Source organism: Nilaparvata lugens, chromosome 7 (genome assembly GCF_014356525.2).
Source record: "Nilaparvata lugens isolate BPH chromosome 7, ASM1435652v1, whole genome shotgun sequence".
Classification (NCBI taxonomy): domain Eukaryota; kingdom Metazoa; phylum Arthropoda; class Insecta; order Hemiptera; family Delphacidae; genus Nilaparvata; species Nilaparvata lugens.
Genome location: NC_052510.1, coordinates 48199423 through 48220178, shown reverse-complemented (window position 1 = coordinate 48220178; position 20756 = coordinate 48199423). Strand labels below are relative to the sequence as shown.

The 20756-nt window shown below is 32.9% G+C and overlaps 3 protein-coding genes across 16 annotated transcripts in view; 2 read left to right on the top strand and 1 right to left on the bottom strand.

Annotated features, from left to right (window-relative positions):
• LOC111045853 (katanin p60 ATPase-containing subunit A1) overlaps positions 1-7838 on the top strand; it is a 37024-nt gene extending 29186 nt beyond the window's left edge. For 2 of the 4 annotated variants that reach the window (XM_039432997.1, XM_039432998.1), the window contains exons 7-10: positions 2963-3105; positions 4339-4448; positions 5696-5822; positions 6875-7834. In XM_039432997.1, coding sequence (XP_039288931.1) covers positions 2963-3105; positions 4339-4448; positions 5696-5822; positions 6875-7073 — 579 coding nt within the window. In that variant the 3' untranslated portion in view covers positions 7074-7834. Of the gene's footprint in view, positions 1-2962; positions 3106-4338; positions 4449-5695; positions 5823-6874 lie in introns of all 4 variants that reach the window. The other 2 variants (XM_039433000.1, XM_039432999.1) reach the window with 2 other exon arrangements.
• Positions 7839-8159: 321 nt separating this feature from the next.
• Positions 8160-17666, bottom strand: LOC111045854 (protein jagunal). The gene is made up of 4 exons (XM_022331329.2): positions 17133-17666; positions 16333-16474; positions 15220-15435; positions 8160-11516 (listed from the first exon to the last, which is right to left on the bottom strand). Exons 1-4 carry the CDS (start codon positions 17219-17221, stop codon positions 11388-11390), a joined length of 576 nt encoding a protein of 191 aa, XP_022187021.2. The 5' UTR covers positions 17222-17666; the 3' UTR covers positions 8160-11387.
• Positions 17667-17675: 9 nt separating this feature from the next.
• The window catches only part of LOC111045849 (trithorax group protein osa-like), a 157121-nt gene continuing 154040 nt past the window's right edge, over positions 17676-20756 (top strand). For all 11 annotated transcript variants that reach the window (XM_039432939.1, XM_039432932.1, XM_039432942.1 and 8 more), the window contains exon 1: positions 17676-19241. In XM_039432939.1, the coding sequence (XP_039288873.1) occupies positions 18372-19241 (870 nt within the window). In that variant the 5' untranslated portion in view covers positions 17676-18371. The remainder of the gene's footprint in view (positions 19242-20756) is intronic.

Genomic DNA, 20756 nt, shown 5'->3' with positions numbered 1-20756 from the left:
TGTTTGTCAAGTTCCGTACAATCTAATAAAATCTAAAAGGACGGAAAAATAAACATTTTGTTGATAACTTTGGTGTAAACGCAGCTTTAGGGCCTAGGGATTTAGCTAAGTTCTAGACTTTAAACAGGTGGAGTCAGAAAATTGGCTTTCCAAAACGGGCGCAGTCGCAGTAAATAGTAGCAGCAAAATGATGTTTATTTTCTCATTATTCTAAAATTGTAAACGTTTTTCCTTGACGAAATTAAACATTCCTAAATAATTCAAAATAGCTGAAACCTTACACTATTTTCTCTCTATTTTATGTTGTGTTCAATTTTCTAGTTTTTCGAAATTTAATTTAAACGTGGACTACGATCTCGCCCCGTTTCAGACAGCAAATTTTCTGACTCCAGCTGTTTGAAGTCTAGAACTTAGCTAAATCCCGAGCTCGGAAAATCGGCCCTTAAAAGTGTTCTACTTGACCAAAACACTTACTTCCTTTTGTGTTCTAAAGTCAGCACAAAATTACTGCGAACAGTTTATTTATTGTAATGAGTAATTGGCATGAGATGACACTGTAATAATAACAAGAGCAACAATAATGAGAACTCAAGTTTCAAGCTGGTATGAAAACTTACAGCACTATCATTCGATCTGAAACGTTTCTCATTTGTAAACTATTTTGCAGTTTAGGAAAATATTATAATCAAGTTAATATGATATCAAATAAAATTAATTTAATTAATCAACATCTTAAGTTAACAAATTAACGTGTTTAAGTTAATCAACATTTTTAATATAATTGTAAATTGCTGTTTATATCATGTTAACTTAGGCTAGGCGCACACCAGTTAGTAAAGACAAGACAAGACATGATCAGACACGTTCAGAAAATATTTCTAAATTCTTATAACACTTATGTCAATCCCATCTCATCTAAATCAAACAATGATTACTCATCGCGCATCATCAAAGCAAAATAAAACTCATATAGATTTGTGAACTTTGCAGGGGATCCGCGGCCTTGGAAGGGTGTCCTGATGGTGGGCCCCCCTGGCACAGGCAAGACCATGCTGGCCAAGGCGGTAGCCACTGAATGCGGCACCACATTCTTCAATGTCTCCTCTTCCACACTCACTTCCAAGTATCGCGGCGAGTCCGAGAAGCTAGTCAGGCTGCTCTTCGAAATGGTCAGCATCCCAGACTAACCAAATGTCACAAGTATATGAAATTATTGATTAAATAATATTTTATGTAATTTATTGTTATAATATTATTGGTGGCTTCTCTTTGTGTGTATGTGTCGAATCACCTGCTATTGAAATAGATTGATAGCAAGGTGTTGTAGCACAGTTACGACTGTACCTGTAGATTATTACTGTAATAGATTTTTCTATTATCTGTGGTTGTAGGTTATGTTTGAAGAAGCTGATTGAGAAATATTCTTATAGAATGTAGATGAAGGAAAAGTGTTGTCAACATCTAGGCACTAAAATGCAAGTTTTATTTTTTCATTTATTTGCTATATAAGTAATTACAAATTGTAATTATTCTCCTTAATTCTTCATTTATAAAAAGTAAATCTTCATTGGGCAAATTAAATGAACGTTTATCTCGAGAAAACCTTGCACTTCTGCGTTCTGCCCCTAGATGTACAAATAGCTACAGTAATAACTAAGACTGGTAATAATTAGAAATTTACTCTTAAGCTGCGTTTACACCAAAGTTATTAACAAAATGTTTATTTCTCCGTCCTTATAGATTCTATTAGATTGAACATAACTTATCATACACATGATGAGCATAATTATGTGTTTGTCAAGTTCCGTACAATCTAATAAAATCTATAAGGACGGAAAAATAAACATTTTGCTGATAACTTTGGTGTAAACGCAGCTTTAGGGCCTAGGGATTTAGCTAAGTTCTAGACTTTAAACAGGTGGAGTCAGAAAATTGGCTTTCCAAAACGGGCGCAGTCGCAGTAAATAGTAGCAGCAAAATGATGTTTATTTTCTCATTATTCTAAAATTGTAAACGTTTTTCCTTGACGAAATTAAACATTCCTAAATAATTCAAAATAGCTGAAACCTTACACTATTTTCTCTCTATTTTATGTTGTGTTCAATTTTCTAGTTTTTCGAAATTTAATTTAAACGTGGACTACGATCTCGCCCCGTTTCAGACAGCAAATTTTCTGACTCCAGCTGTTTGAAGTCTAGAACTTAGCTAAATCCCGAGCTCGGAAAATCGGCCCTTAAAAGTGTTCTACTTGACCAAAACACTTACTTCCTTTTGTGTTCTAAAGTCAGCACAAAATTACTGCGAACAGTTTATTTATTTTAATGAGTAATTGGCATGAGATGACACTGTAATAATAACAAGAGCAACAATAATGAGAACTCAAGTTTCAAGCTGGTATGAAAACTTACAGCACTATCATTCGATCTGAAACGTTTCTCATTTGTAAACTATTTTGCAGTTTAGGAAAATATTATAATCAAGTTAATATGATATCAAATAAAATTAATTTAATTAATCAACATCTTAAGTTAACAAATTAACGTGTTTAAGTTATCAACATTTTTAATATAATTGTAAATTGCTGTTTATATCATGTTAACTTAGGCTAGGCGCACACCAGTTAGTAAAGACAAGACAAGACATGATCAGACACGTTCAGACACAATACTTCACATAGTTGCTTATGAAGACATGTCTAATTGCAATGACTAATCAGTGTGAGTTGCGTCATAAGCAACTATATGAAGTGTTGTGACTAAACGTGTCTGATCATGTCTTGTCTTGTCTTGTCTTGTCTTGACTAACTGGTGTGCGCCTAGCCTTATGGAACAATAAAGAAGTTTCAAAGTCAATCAATCAGTTTCAATGAGCTAATTTTAATTGTCTTATACACGTATATATTTTAACGAATATTTAATTGATTATCTTGTATATGTGATCTAATAGAGTTGCTGTTTTTCAGGCGAGGTTCTACGCTCCAAGTACAATCTTCATCGACGAAGTCGACTCTCTTTGTTCTCAAAGAGGCTCAGACTCTGAACATGAAGCGTCCAGGAGGTTCAAAGCTGAACTGCTCATTCAAATGGATGGACTAAATTCTAGTGGGTGAGTAGCAATTTGTTCCTAATGGTTCGCATAAAACGTGCCTACTCTAAATACACTGAAAGTGACAGATCATGGGCCAAATTCTATTTTGGGCTTTATAAAGGACACTTTGAATGTGTCTTCGACGTCGTTACAAGCTGATGTCCCTGAATTTTTGTAAAGGTTTGAAACAACTGTAGTTTACTGTACTAAACCGGCAAGTTTCTGTTGGAAATTCAAGTTATCTGTTATTTTTTGGATTAAAGCAATAATTATATTGCGTGCACATCCTCTTTGGTGCTAACAAACCGAACTGTTCAGTATTGCTCTTTCACTCAATTTATATTGAGTGAATCCATAACTTTATTTTGAATTTGTTAGATACGAGAATTTTCTCAAGTGATACTAATTGTTTTGTAATACCGATATACCGTAGAGAAAATATAGCATAAGTTACAGCTTTTCAAGCATGCTATTTTTCTCTCAATGGTAACAATGATAACAGCCTGACGCGTCACATGATGTGCGAGCTCTGCTCGATTTATACAGCTTTCTGTAACAAAAATTAAACTAAACTACGGTAATCATATTATTTTCAGGTGTTAAACTCTGACACCAGACCTGCGCCAGCCAGGTCACTCGATATTATTATTATTATTATTATTAGGTGTGAGTGTAATATAATGTCCCACGAAGACGAAAGATGTAACAAGCGGTGCTCACCTTGGATATTTGCAGTTTTCATTACTCTGGTATTGCAATGTTCCAAACAAGTTTATAATCATTTGAAAGCTTATAAAACAGCGAAGTTTTCCCATTATCACCCTGAAAAAATCGAGGGAAAATTGTTTGAAATTTGGCTTTGAACTCGACGAATACGCTTGTTTTTAAAATTGAGCGCTCATAAAAAGTTCAAAAATGTCAAACAAAGGAACAAATTAGATGAATCTTATTGGAAATTTCTTCCTATTTCCAACCATATTCTTAGAATTTGATTTTGACTGATAGTTTTCCAGTTATTGAAGTTTTAATGACGTTAAGTAGGCCTATTTCAAAAATATCGATAGATCTCGAAAACTAAGGTCTATATAAGAAAATTTTACTGACCATGTTTTGTTGCAAATTTAATTTAGAATCTAAGGTCTTCGGCTGTTACACCTTTCATGGGACACTGTATAGCAAGTTTATTAGATGCTTAAAGTGCTTGAAGTTCGAGGCACTTGAAGTTTTTAATTTACGTTTTTCTTTTTTCAGTAATGAAGATAAAAGTATGATGGTTCTGGCAGCAACCAATCATCCTTGGGATATCGACGAAGCGTTCAGGAGACGCTTTGAGAAACGTATCTACATTCCATTACCTGATGGTGAGTCAAACTGTCAAATCATCTCCAATGTCATTAGAATCGACTTAATTTTGTGTTTAATAGTTTCAAGAATCTATAAAAATAATTAAATTGATTGTAAGGTATTGTTATTATAAACAAATTCTGGAGTGGCCGTAGTCGAGTGGTTTAGACGCTGGCTTGGATTTATTTATATTTCCAACATAAATCTGAAATAGAAAAAGGTCTCCTTTAAGAAATCCTACTGTATTCAATTTATACTGATAGTAAACCATATACATTACTAATTGGGCTATTCAATTTATGCTGATAGTAAACCATATACATAACTAATTGGTCCTACTATTTTTTAATAAAATATGTTTGGTTCTAGTAGGTAAATTTGTTATCATTCAGGGCAGAAACAGCTTTGGATTAAGCCTGTTATTTAGGCTATTTATTTATAATTTCTACAAAGTAGCACTGATTGGGAGAGAAAAACTAAGGATACTCCTTGTACTATTTCTCTCCCAAATTTAGATAACATTTTAAAAGTCCAAAATAGGGTTATGGTTTCACTTTACTAAAATTTAGTCCATTTTCACTAAAAAACAACGGAAACTAATAATTTTAAATTTTGACGGTTAAAAACAGAATAGAAAACAAAAATATCACACTCAAATCACCATTATGTTCATTTTATGATTTGTGAAAGTTTATATGAATAGAATAGAATGACTGCCTTCATTTTTTCCAGAGAGTGAAGTTAGGGCGCAGTCGGCCCTCTCTAACACTCAACTCTCAATGAAAGTATCTAACTTCCTAACTTGTATCAACTTCTATATTGCTTTCATCTGTTTGAATCAAACAATAAGCAAAATTATACATAAGTACCTATTGTACCACATTACAAACTTACAGACGTCAGTATTATAATTTTGTGTATTATTTAATACCATTCATGTTTGAACAATACATACCTACGGTACCTCAATTCTTCAAAAAATTATAGTGTGAGTCATAATATGGCTTAGGTATATTTGAATTCATTCCTTGGAATTCTCAAATTATGCTAGGCTTTTAAAACAAATTATTTTTGAAACCTTATTGTAATAATTAATTTCGAAAATTATTTCAACAAAAAAGTATTTCAAACCTATTTCATGAAAGTGTGGGATAATTGGATAAGAGTCGTTTTTCTTTATTCTAGGCAGAAATCTTTGTTTCGCATTTGATAAGTAACACAGATAACCATACATATTTTAAAATACATTTATTTGTTTTTCTAGTTGATACAAGAACAGCGCTGTTGAAATTGTGTTTGGAAGGAATAGCAATTGATCAAGAGTTGGACACAAGCATGATTGCCGAAGACTTGGAAGGTTACACTGGATCCGATATTACAAATGTTTGTCGGTGAGTGTCGATTCGTATGTTTTTTCAATTATTTTTATTACAGTTGTATAACATTGTATCATTATTTAGTTTTCAGTTAAGATGCATGTTCTACTATAAATAACTTCATTTTCAATCTTACTCAACTTTGTAATAAGATAATACTCAAATTATTTTATAATGGGTTTGTAAAAACCCTACAAATCATCTCTAACCGATCAACTAATTTTATGTTGTAAAAACTTGGTATCCCATTTTTTACAAATTGAATTTATGATCTGACTGGGACACTTATCTTTGAAATCTAGAATTATTATTACTCTCTTCAATTTACTGATATATCGATTTTATGATGCCGCTTATCATCCAATACTTACGGCAATAATTTTACTCAGGACATAATAATACTGTTACAGTACTTATTGAAATAAATTCAGATATACCATTAATAAGTAACATTAATAAGCTGACTGAAATCCGATTATAGTTTACAGTTTTTACACCAGTCACCAATCATTGAGAAAATCAAATTGAAACAACATCATAATTGTGTGGATATGTATGTATTCTGTAAAACTTCAAACGTAACTATGCCATGTTATTTCAATTAATTTCTTTTATGATTGATGTTCACTAAGATCTGATTTCAGTCAGCTTACTAACAATTCAACTTTGAAAGGAGAAATGAAACTAATGAAAAAATGAGCTCATAATATAGTTTGAACTAGAATTATTTATTTTTGAACATTCATCTAATTATTGTTTAGACTGGGACTATTGAACAACATTATTATTGTTCATAAAGGTATTAAGGCTTCGTTACACTATTTTCTACTATTAATGTCACACCTTTTCATCGTAGCTGCAACTGTTTGGAAGTTATTCCTGTACAAGCTAAAATAGTTTGATATTCAACGTCATATTTTTTATTAATTTCCTAGAGGTAATGGTATTTTTGTTTTCGTATACGTCCCTTTTTCCATAATAATTATGGAACAAATAATTATTATTTATTCTGTTTTGGACATCATTTGACAAGTTTTATCCAATTATTTGCTATGTTCTGTTCTCAGAGATGCCGCCATGATGTGTATGAGACGGAAAATAAATGGCCGCACCCCGGCTGAGATAAAGAAGATGAAAAGATCGGACGTTGATTTGCCAGTTACAGCGCTGGACTTTGAAGAAGCAATGGCAAAGTGTAAAAAGAGTGTCAGTTCCAATGATGTAGTGCGGTACCAGGCATGGATGGAAGAGTTTGGAGCGTGTTGAACAATTCAGACCAAAGTTGAGGAGATATACCGAAAAAATTACGAAGTTGAGTGGTTCCTGATGGAAAATGAAGCCAAAATTTCCAACTTCAAGATGTGGTTCATGTTGGTAGAGAGTGAGAACCAAGGTAAAATTCACGCCATCAAACATGTCTGTCCAATTAGACATTGAAAATAACTCTCATCTTGACTTGTAGTTGGTAGTAGATTGGGATGAATTTGAAGCTACGAAACTAACCGTACTCCATTAAATCTAGTTGACATACAACGCTAGTTTATTTTACAAACTAGCAATATTTGTACCTATCCAATCCCATCATTAAATCATAATCCTATTCAAATAGTTTGGAAGTTGGAATTCTTTGAGGCATTGTCATTAAAATGATACTCATACTATTTATATCCTTTTTAAAATTATTCTCGTTTCAATATATCTTTCTTATCTTGACTTGTAATAGTAGATGTTAGAAATTCCTGTAAGGGTTATTAATAGAAGAGTAAACTAAACTCAGGTAAAACAACATTTAGTAATGTAGGCTTTATTGTAATTAATTTATCAGACAATCAAACTTATTGAATCGACTGATGTGCAAGTAGAAATTTATAAAATGTGTCATCTAATTTTTTATGAATGATTCGGCTCATTGTTTTATCTGTGGTAAGTTTTGGACTAAGTGATTTATTTTGTTTTGAAGATTGTTTGTTTCTAGAATTTGAATGATTTGTTATGTTTCTAAATTTAATAAAATTATTGTTCAGGAATGTGTTCTGTCTAGAATTATTTGTGTACGGTATTAATTGTAACGGTATGCTAAGAAGCATCACCATTTCACAACTACTGTAATTCTTCAATTATTGTTTATTTTGGATTGAGATGTGTAGATAGTTGTACAGTAGTTTCCAGTTTAGTGGTGGTGGTATTGAACGGTAAAGAGGAACTAATATTTTCAATTTTATTTCTTTCTTACATAATAGCAATGATAATAGGGTTTTACCTGGTGCCCTAATATTAGAAATTTATATATATTTGATTCTTCAATGTATAGTAATGATTGTGAAAAAGGATCGTGAAAATTAATTCTCAACATTCAATTTAAATTTATTTATCTTTCTTCAAAAATAACAACAGACCCTGCTAAACATTTAAATATTGCTAATATTTTCATTGGTATTTGAACAACATTTAAACATCAAAAAGCATGCAACATTTCGAATATGTCATCAACAGCTTGTTTTTACAATATTGAAATAAGAGATAATACATTTGATGTTACATAAACAGTCTCTGAACGTTCCAAGGATAATAATAGATACATGTTAATTGGTTCACGTACATTGGATTATTCGAATTACAAAAATATATTTTCACATTGAATATTATTAAGTACACGATTAGTTTTCCTACACACAGTCGACAAACTATTGAAAATGAGTAAACTCTTCAAAGTTATAGATTTTTGTTTCAGTTTCTGTACAAAAAGATGAAATGCAAATCTAGATTTTTCTAGAGGAGACTTGTTCTAAAATGGTCACATGAAAATATAAAAATAGACAACATTTTATGCTGTTTAGATTCATTGTAGTTTCGATGTGTTTGGTTAAACTGAAGAAATTTTCAAAGCATATTCACATTATTCAAGTCTTATCTAATATTTACTAGATTATATTATCCGGTATTTAAACCATTGACCAAATAAAAAAATCGATGCTTTTGCATACATATCCAATATATAATTTTATGAATAGACTTCACTTTCCCAAAAAAGTATAATGAAATAGCTATAATAATTTGCGCAAGTCAAAGTGAATAAGTAGACATAATATAACTTTGGCTTTATAAGCAATATCTGCAAAAACACATCAAATATTGTTTTGTTAGTGTACATAATGAGGTCAATAATAATTTCTTAAATAAATATTTTCAAATAAAATTACGATGGAAATCCAATCATTACTATTTTGGGAAACTAATTGCAGGTCAAAATAACAACGTATTGAAAAATCAATTAACAAAAATAGTTTATTAAATTTCAATAACATCAACATCTTAAAAATAATGGAAAACGTTTTCAAATACACTTTAATAGACTGACCGAAGAATAATTAATTTATTCTCGAGTTATTAAATATTCAACAAGGATAGATTATTATTTATCAGTGAAAGAACGTAGTTACGATATGAACAAAAAAGCAACACATTGATGAATAAAAATTTTTACTTGAGAAAACTCAGAAATCAAAAGATAAACAACCACTCAAATGAATTAAAACATTTCAAATCTATCCCTAATAAAAATCACGTTCAATTAGAATAGAATACCTCGATCGCGTACCATAAATCATAATATTATTTGACCAATAAACTTAATATCTAATTAATTTATGCATTCGATTTAGACTCAACACTCCGTGAATTGAGGTAAATTTTCTTATTCTAAACAAAGATAAGAGATAATGAGAGGGAGATAGAAGATCGATTTTCGTAAAATTAAGTTGAAGAAGACAAAGAAAGACAATTAGAGAGAAATAGCGAGATTCTCCAGTCGAAAAGGGTGAAAATTTTACTTAATGATACGCTATGTATGTAAATGCAGTTAATACAATCAGTTCTCAAATATTGAGTCATTATGACATTCATAGAAAATAATTTCATGCATTCATTTTCAATAATACTTTCTAATAACCACCCATTAAACGCACTGAAAACTGCAGGTATAAAATTGTACTTGATATTGAGTGGTAAATAGTTTTTTATAATAAAAAGCAACAAGATTATTTTCTTGATTCTGCTACGATTCTGCGATGTTATTCTTCAATACAAAAAATTATAATAATCAGTTTACTAGTTTAAAGGAAATGATATTATAGACTACAAATGAACATAGTAGGATAATATACTAGTAGAATTTGAATAATATGTATTTGGTATAATTGTATGGGTGGTTCTAGAAAGTACGCCTGTTATGTAGTACTAACCAAGTTCATTCTATGGGAAGTACCATAACCTAAAAAATGAACAAATTATCTTGGCCAAATACTTAGTTAGAAAAAACTGACTGAAAGGATACCAACAGCATTTATATATTCTTAATAATTTAGACACCAATTTCTAAGGCAATAGTCCTATAACTAAATTTAGCAGATCTATTCAAACAACGATATTGGAAAAGGCTCAGAATAGTGATTAATTGACATAATTATTATTCTCTTCACGAAAGTGAGATAATGTCGAATCACCTGCTACTGGTCTGATTTTTGATGGGAGACCATTATCTTGACTGTCCAAGTTCATATCAGGTATTCAAGATTCAAGGTTTGTATAGCTTATAATATTATAGTGTTGAAAATGTTAGGGGTAGTCACCACAACAATATCAGGTACAAACTGAAAAGTTATCATAAACTTCAAACTAGACAGTCTGTGACATATCAGAAAAATATTTACAATTAAAGCTGGGTTTTTGTTTGTGCATAGATGCCGTCGTCCACCACGACAGGGTCTCAGATTGGGTAGATTTCAATTTGTCTAAATAACCTAAAAGATTATGTTCAAATTATGTTTTAATGGGGGAGGTTGAGTTTATACTTTTAAATGGCAATAAGTTATTATTCTTGAATAATAAACACAAATAATGAAAAGTTATTTGATCAGCTGGTTTAGCACACTTGAAATTTGGACAATATGAATGTCAACAATGCTTGTCGTCGTCGACTGCGGAAATTTACGCACAAACGAAAATGCACCTTTAGTTTGATAATTTGTGCTAAGGTCATATTCAATGACTTGTTACTAACAAAGTAACAATACTTGTAAAGTATTCAATGTAAATATTTCAAAGTAAATATTCAATGACTGATCTCTAGGGACATGGAATTTTATATCAAAAAGATGAAAGAAAAATCAACTATTGGTGGATTGTTTCAGTTTAATAGTATTGTATTTTGTTATTGTTTTGTTTCATACTTGAAAGCCATTTTTTGGAAGAAAACAAGTATTATTTGGAAGAACTAAAGAAGAATACCACTTCCAAGTACCATACTTGAACACTGTAGAAACTGGATGAAATATAGTTAACTTGAGGACCAAGTATCCTACATTTCAGATTCAGTTTGAGATTTACAGAAACGTGGAGATAGTCGAGAGAGAGCACTTCAATTTCCACTCAACAGCAATTATAAATATATCTACAGTATAATATTCTGTACAATAATTCGATACGACATACATAAATACACCGATTAATATTACTTCGTTTTTCAGTTAAATACATAATTTTGAAGCTACGACTGAACACAATGCGGTCTTGCCTCCTTACTTATTCTGTCTTTTTCGATCCTCGGGCTGTCCACGCGACTACAAGGTTCCGAGCGAAGAACAGCGAAAAACTGTGCACCTGCACTGCCAGCAGGATAAACGCATACCACAGCAGGGCTACCGGATAATCCTGAAAACACACAATTTTTGAACGAGCGTTAGCGAAATTCTCACTTTTGACTTACTAGAGCCCAAAGTCGTTGTCCGTCTATGTGTATGTTCGACAAGAACTTTAGAGAGAATTGATCAATCAGCTTCAAATTTTGAACACGAATTCTTCGAACCTTTTTACAGGTCAAGTTAGTTGGACAACAAAATTGTCAATTGGCATTGCCAGGCGCTATTGCAATAAGCATATAGTAATCCTGTCAGGCAGCCCTCAAGGCTCTTGACTCCAATGAAATCAAGTCCAAATTGGTGTGGGAGTGCCACAAAACGCTCAGCAGGCTTGCAACGCTCAACTCTGTGCATCTTGGTTGGGTACCTGGCCATGTAGGCATAGGAGGTAATTAGCGTGCAGATGAGCTTGCTAAGCGGGGTTCTAGTATGCCATTCCTTGGCCCAGAGCCGGGCTGTGGCATAAGTAAAACAACTGCCCTCCACACAATAAATAAATGGTCCAGGGACTTACATCACCAGCAATGGCAGGGTCACCCTGGTCAAGCACTTGGCAAAAGACTGCTGACAGACGCAAGCCCTCGCTTCACCAGGTGGCTGGTGAGTCTGGGTAGAGGTCAGGTCAAGCAGGTGATTGCCCTGATAACTGGACATGGCCACTTCAGGAAACATCTCCACACAATTGGACTCAGAAATGAAAGCCAGATGTGTAGGCTTTGTAATCAGTCTAAGCATATCATAATGGATTGTGAAAGTCTTGGAGCTAGAAGAATGGCTCTGTTTGGCTGTAAGCAACCAGGTGAGGAATGGGATGTTGGTATAGGGAAGAAACTCCTGGACATTGTAAAGGACACAGGGGTTGGTTTGCCTAACTAACATACTTGGGACACACAATAAGCTTCGGTTGACGTGTGAGGTTCTTCGAAACTTTGGATTCTTGAATCCGTCCCTTCAAAACATAAACATAAACATAGTTGGACAACACAATAATTGTCTCACTCCGTCGTCCTTTTTCAAGATATAAAAATAACATTGGAAGTGCATAAGTAAAAAAATTGTTTTGATTGATTATTATTTATAAAGCTCGGGACACATATAACAGCACCAAGCCCGTGCCGAGGTACGGCCGAGCTACGTCCGCGACACGGTGATGATGGTAGGAGAACACACATATCCGTGCGACAGCTGAGCGGCAGCAGTGTCTCAGTTCTGTAGTGCTACTGTGATCTGATTTCTGAATGTGTTAAACTATTGTTAATAATATAACACTATTAAAGCTTGTTACATCCGATTTAAATTTATATTTTTCAATTTTAAACTGTAGACAATGAGAATCATAGTGCTGGTATATATTTCAGTGCATAACAATACCACAATCAATCATTTATCGGAAATATATATCAGCAATAAAATTGTTATCTTCTGCCTTATGTATCTAAACGTAATTAGTTTTAAATTTAAAATTTAAGACACAGTCACGGGTTCCTTCTTTTATACTTTTTGTTGTTTATTTTATTATTTATTATATTATGTCTATCATACCTTTGGCTTGACTTATTATTTGGTTATACTTTTACTTTTGGTTCAACTTATTTTCCGTTCAACCATATTTCTCTTCACTTTGATCATAAAAAACTGGAAAATTCCGTATCTCATCAATAAGTTTTTCACTCTATGTTAAACGAGCCCGCAAAAAGTAAACTGAACTAGTCGGTGACGGCGCGGGCACGGCTCGGGCAACAAACACGGTGACGGTGCTGACGCGGTGCGGTAGTATGTGTCCCTACACGTTTGAAAGCATTATTTGTTTCCTCACTCGCCGTAGTACGTCTATCCACGGCCGTGCCGCGGCGCGGATATGTGCGTCCCGGCCATCAGTCAGCTGGAATTATTTTCATGCTATTTCTGTAATAGCTGATGCTATCATTTGGCAGTTGTCAGACAGACTTCATGCGCCGACACATGATTTTAGCTGAATAATACCATAGAGAAACAATAGCATGAGTAGATATCCCATGGTATAGGGCGTTTATGTCGAAACTTTTACTGTTATCTCAAGCCGATAGTCCACGTAGTTCTTTCCCGTGAAGCTTTATGACGCTGGTAGTCTCTCATATTGTGCCGTTCATACACTCTCACCCCAACAAAACAGTAAAAATTGACAATAATCGACAGTAATCGGCTTGAGATAACAGTAAAAGTTGCGACATAAACGCCCTATACCATGGGATATCTACTTATCCTATTGTTTCTCTATGATAATACACAAAATTAATTTATAAGTTCTATATTAAGACGTCTATCTGCCTGTCTGTAACATACACGTAATTATTACTACTTGTGATAGCATTTGCTATCACAATTTTTTTGTTCAAAGTGTTAAGGACCCAATATGGCGGACAAAAGTTTTGAAGCGACAGAAAGTTTTTTTTTCATCTGGGATAGGATTCCCATGGAACCTACTACTGTAATATCATAAATATTGTAAAATATATATTTAGCTGTTTCCATAATAATTCTCGCCAATGTTGTATAATTACAAGTTGCGGATCTCAAAGATCAATACAACAGTCATGAGCGAGTTCTTAAACCCAGGGGGTCTCTAGTTATTTAATTTTCAATTGTTTGAAAAATTTCTGAATGTGGAAAGTCAGAGATAAGAGAACCAGGTATAAGAGTTGAGAGATGACAATATTATTGTGAGCAATTTAATTATTCTATGTCTGAATTTATAAAATTTGATGCATGTATTCATACTGTTCATAGAACTACTACAGTAAGATCCACGTTATAAAGGCAGTGTTTGTTTGACACTGATGTTACTACCCATTCTATCATTTGACAATCTATCATTTCTATCTTTGTCTATCATTCAACAAAGCAGATAGCGCTATCCTTTCCTATCTCCTCAACGTTGCCAGATCACTGTAGACGATGTAAAAAATATAATAAATTAACTTTTTTCTTATTCAGGTACTGTATTATAATTCTGTACTGATAAGTATAAAGGTGTTAAGTCAGTTTTCATAATTTTTCAGGAGAGCAAAATCAAAGTTCAAAAATGAAATTATGAAATTTATAAATCATTATTGAAAGTATTGGAACGCTAATCCTTGCTCTACATATTTCTTCACATCTTTACTGTGTCCAATGATGGTTTCTCACATATTGACATTTTTATACAGGTGTAAACAAAAATGTGTACGACTTGAACCCTTTGTTTCAAGTATTTTATGACTTATTCCTTTTTGATCTTGATTTGAGTTGATTTGTATCATTTATATCAATACCCTATTGCCGCGTCTTGTATTGATTTATATCAATACTTATTTCTTCTTTTGAAAGTTATAAGTTGACTTGTATCATTTTTGCCAATACCTATTAGATTTAATTTCACCTTTTATTGGTTATGAGTTGACTTGTATCACTTATATCAAACATGATTGATATTTTTCTAAGATGTATCCATTTTTACCATGAGAATAACTCTAAAACAATACCACATAGACTTGAATCCTTTATACCAAAAAAAGAACAAATTTTTCTGAATAAGAACATCTAGAAAAGTCAAAATTGACATTTTGTTACCAAACCCCTTTTTACTTACCAGTACAGAACAGAATTAGTTGCTTTATTATCCAATGAGTGAACAAATTATAATTTAATTGTTGGAGAAATTCATATTTGTAGGAATTCTGATGAAATTACGAGCTTACCTGCCAAAGAGTTATATCACCCGGCTCCTCTTCTGAAATGTATTGCCAGAACTCTGAGAAATAGTAGACAGCTGCGAAGAGTACTGGCCCAAAGCCGAACACTATTATTCCGTACATGTATCTCTTCATTGTCTTGATGCGATTTTTCCTCACTGCTGACAGTCCCAGAAACGACAGCAGCAAGCTTATGCACCAAATGTATTCCCACCAAAGAGGCTGAAATTAAATTACATCGAGTTAGAATTCATAAATAAAATTCCATTGTCAATAATAATAATATAGTAATACAATTATAATATAAAGTCTTCAACTTCTGAAAATTTCAATGGTGACGATTAAGCTGCAAAAACGGGCTGCTAGGATTATAACTGCAAGCGAACATCATGCACATTGCAAGCCCATTTTTGTTAGGCTGGTTATCCTAACAGTGGTCAGCCACTTCCTTCTTCTCTGCCTCATGTGTATCAAGAAAATCAACAAAATTTGTTGACTCGGACTGATGTACATCACCATAACACCGTGCAGATAATTCCAAATTCAATGCACAAGGCTCTAGAATATCACTATTGTATGAACTAGGTAATATTATTTGTCGAGAAAAATGCAAAGTTTTATTGAATAAATAAATTCTTTGTGAACTAACAAAATAAATTACTAAACTGTAACAATTTTGAAGTTGACATTCTAGCCAGCTTATAAAACAGATATTTAAGTCAGTTACGGTATTTTTATATTCTATTATATATATTTTTTTCAATTCAGAGACCTGGGTTCAAATCCCTGTCCGGGCAAGATATTTTTCTCGAGCCACTCCAGTATTTTTTAGATGAGTACATGTAGTCGTCTTTCATAGCTGCCGCCAAAAAACAGACGTTAGGTCATGTCAGAAGCCCTGAAATTAATCAGGTGCAACCTGAAAACTCTGACATCAGACTAGAGCCAAGCTGAAGTTATCAAGCAAGGCTAAAAATGGGAATGGACCAAGATATTTTTTTGGTGATTGAGGCGATTTTGGTTATCAACTTAAATTGATTAAAGTTTACCAAGAGTAGCCCAAGAAAAAGTTGAGTAGTATGTAAAAGCAGCAAAACAATAACTAAATAAATTTAATACCTTTGGTACTTGTAGTTCTTCAATCTCCAATATGAAAATATCTAATCTGTCAAGTATGTCCGCTGACAACTTTGCTAGCATTGCAAAGAACAGTAGGTAGTGGAAGAAAATGCAATACTTCAATCTGGACTTATTTTGGGCACTGAAAAAGGTTAAAAACAATCAAAAACAATAATAATAGTGTAAAGAATAACTATACTTGTAATAAACAACTTTTATAAAAATACAACAAAGTTAGAATGATAAAAAATGAGATCAATGTGTTAAAGTCCAATGATTCTCAAATTCTAACTGACATCTTGTACAGAATGAAACCTGTGTTACTCTTTGTAAATGAATCAACCATTATAATGAAAGATTGTTTGATATTGGATGTTTTACATTATTATTGATTTGGTGTGAAGTGAAAAGAGATGTTGATTTAATGCACTCATAAGTAAACCTAACCTAGCTTTTGTGATAGAGTTGTATTCTCTATAGTAAGTTATACGGTACTAGATTATTGGATGACAAATTTTTATTTAAGCATTCAAACTCTAGCTTTAATTTGCCAAAATAAGAGAATAGCTAAAATGGTAAAGAAGCATTTTTCAATTAAGTCCACATTTATACAAAATGTGCATCTTTAGTGACCACAAAATGCTGATTGTTTTGATTTAATAAATATTATATACAAGTATACAACGTATAAAAAAGAATGAACAACCTGAGATTTTCTAAAAAGTACAAAGATATTATAATTTAATATTTAGTTTTTCAAAAATTATTAACCTTGCTTAAAACCTAACCTTGCTATTTACCTTATTTGATATTGAGCAGCGACTCTTTCACGATGAAGATAATCATTTCCGTCTGTTCCAGCTACAATAGGCCCACCTTTAGATGCCATCGTTTAGTTATTTAATGGAATTATTCACAATTATTGAGATACTAGCATTCCAAAATTAGGTAGAGCTAGAACCCCAGACTTTATGTAGCAAAATACAGTCCAACACCAACAGGCGTCAGGCAAGGAAAGCGTCTGCTGTTCACAACATATGACTGTACTAATTCCAACGTAACACAACAAATTTAAAGGTAGATGTTCTTGAATAAGTAAAAACATGGATAAAAATAATTTTAAAAAATATGCGAATTGATTCAAACGTTATCTATCTTGTTGGAGATTGATGAGTATATTATTCATAATATATAAATACAAGTAAAAATAAAAGATAAGAAGAAACGTATCAATGATTGGAATAACAATAAACTTAAAATATAATAATCGTTCTTTTTAATCTTTTGAAGAGAGAGAAAGATAAAAAATTATATAAATCATTCTTTGTTTGGCTTGGGTAATCATCCAGGTTTGTTCTATAACTTGATATGCAGGACTCCATGGATGAAAGATTGTCTTTATTCTTCTAATACGTTGTGGAAATGATGAAAATGTGTTTTTCTGATAAAACTCTCCTCATAAGTCTTGCTTTATAAAAGATAAGTTTTATTTTTAATCTATATTTTTCATAAATATTGCTTTTTATAATAGTTTTGAAGTTGACTAGTGCAGTCGTCGATTGTAGATGATAATTTCAGACTTGCTGTGCTCAAAAAAAGTAGATCTCTTTCTGAAGCTTATTTTTCCATTTTATTGTCTTAATACAACAATAAATAGAAGTTTGTCGTGTTAGTGTGTTACGAATCTACTGATATTTCAAACATAATCATTTGATCAATGATATTTAAACAATTTCATCTTTTGTTATTGTCGCGGAAGAATATTTTATAACCTTTCTGCCCTAACCTCCTTTCGCGCTATTCATCTATTGATGTAGAAATGCGAAATAACGATGTGAGTTGTGTGTAAAAATGTGTCCGTTTCGGTGTACTTTTTTTGTAGGAAGTGAACGGTATTTATTTAAAAATGTGTTTGTGTGAGTGATGGGAATATTATGGTTTTCTGTGAAGTGGCTCTCGAACATTTTCGGGATAACGTAAAGAAAAGCTAATGTGTTTGCAGCGGCGGGGTGTTGGCAGCGGTCGAGGCTCTGCCTAACATGGCTGCAACGCAAGCTGAACCCCAGCAAAATGAGGTGAATCGGGATTTAGTGCAACAAGAACAACCTCCAGCTTTAGCAAACCCGGGTTTACAAAATGGTACAGACAAGAGTGCTAATCGTAATTTAGGCGGATCCGATTTAGCCGGTTCTAAAGGTAAAATATCGAGTCAAATTAATCACCCTGTAGAGATGAGTCAATACCGTCAGGAATCTGGTGCAGGTCCCCCTCTTCATAATAACGATCAAAATGCAAACAGCAGTGATGAAGTGGCCGGTAAGATCAATAATTCGGATAATAAACCATATTCTCATAATTCGGAGCAAGGAGGAGGCGGAGATCAGAATTATGGGAAAGGTCCTTCGGACAATAGCAACCAAAACATGCAAGGATACGGCATGCCTTTTGGTCAAAGGCAGGGGTATCATCATTCTGATCCTAATAGTCCAATGCAAATGCCTAGTGATAACAATTTACATCATCAGAGTAATTCGTATGGACAATACAATCCTCAAAACATGAGACATGGCTATCCTGGCTCGAAACCGATGCCAGGCCCCCCTAGACCCCCAAGTGGAGGCTCTGTTATGAATTCAGGTGCAAATTTTCCCCACGGACCTCCTCAGAGGTTTATGACAGGTCAGAGCATTTCCCAGCCGACTGGTCCGACTCCTACCCTCAACCAGTTGTTGCAGGCGTCGAATCCAGTTCATCGGTACCAAAATAGTTATCCGGACTATAATATGCCAAAATCAGGGGAACAACCACAGGGAAATATGCCCTATAACCAAAACTGGCCTCCTCCTCGGTCAATGCCGCCATATGGACCTCAGCAGGGTTCACCAGGATTCAGGAATCCTCCTTCATCGGTGAGTTGTCATTTTTTATATTTATTAGTTTTGTATAAGTTTATGTCCCAAATTTACGCTTATTAACTAAACCTTTATATTGGGCTTAACTGTCAGATTAGTAGGTAAGGTTATGAATTCTTTAGTATGTAAGGTTGTGCCGAATTCTTGCTTTAAATGTTGTGGAATATCACTATAGCTTAAAATATTATGTGCTAAAATCCAATATCCAGAATTATTAGAATCTAGAGGTGTTAGCATTACCTCAAAAGCAAACTTTTGTAGAAAACGGTACCATACTGTATAATTGGGTAGCCTACCTATGGTAAAGCATTATGTGCCTTATTGTACCATACGGTACTGCACTGTAAAATCCGGAAAATCCCTTGAATTGATTAGTAAAATTACAAAACTAATTTTATGTGTTATTTGTGATTTAAAAGTAGGCCTACCTAGCTAGCATATTCTGAAAGCTAAATTTTTCATTTCAGCCAAGAATTTCTTAATAGGTTATCCTTATTTCAATATTTTTTAATAAGTAAATAATCTCAACATGATTAGAAATCTGCCAACTTATTGTAGATCTAACTTACTTTAGTAGGCTTATCTGCTTTTGAATAAAACTTTATCTTTATAAATTAAATTTATGGAGTAGGCTACATTTTCCTATGAAAATGTATGTATTCCTATGTATTTTTCTTGTTCTTTATCTTACTTGGCATTTAGATCACTGCTTTCTCGTAATAGCCTTTGAAACAGACAATTATAAAACAAATTACAACTATAAACATTGCTTATAATTTATTGAACACCTCATTTATATTCAATTTCTCCATAATTTCTGTTCAAATCTATGTAGAAATTTGTGGCACAGAACAAGTAAGACTTTGTTTTTAGTGGTAGAGGGCTCAAACTTCAATAATTTTTAATAATAAATAATGAATAGCCTAACTTTTACTATAAATGCAGTCTATTGCTGCTTGTAATGGATGCACAGATTTCATAGCACATAACCTAACCTGTATGAACTTTCTTGAGCCTAAAATTTGAAGACTGAAAAGCTACTAAAAATTTACTTCTTTCAATTACGTGTTTTAAGACTATCATGATGACTATTTGAATGTTGTATGGTCTCATTTTAGAGCCTTATGCAACATTATATACTGCAATCAGAATGACGTCGTTGGCAATGGCAGAATTTTTAACCGGCAGTGAAAAAATTGAAATTTTAACTGTCTCCGCCACCGTCATTCAATTTGCAGTAGTGTGAACAAGGTTTTATTCTTTAGAGTTTACCTCATAATACATTAATTTAACTTACTCTGTTCCCAAAAATCTCCCTCAAATTCATTAGGTAGACCTGAATACATTATATTAGTCAACAGCGATTGATTAATTAGGGGTTCAAGAAATATCTAGGCTATCATATTTTTCCGATTGAAAAACAGTTTTGCTTGAGTAGGCTAACTATAAAAAAAGTAATTTTTAGAACCACCTAAGCTTTACCAGTCGTTGGCCATTGATTTTACCTAATTT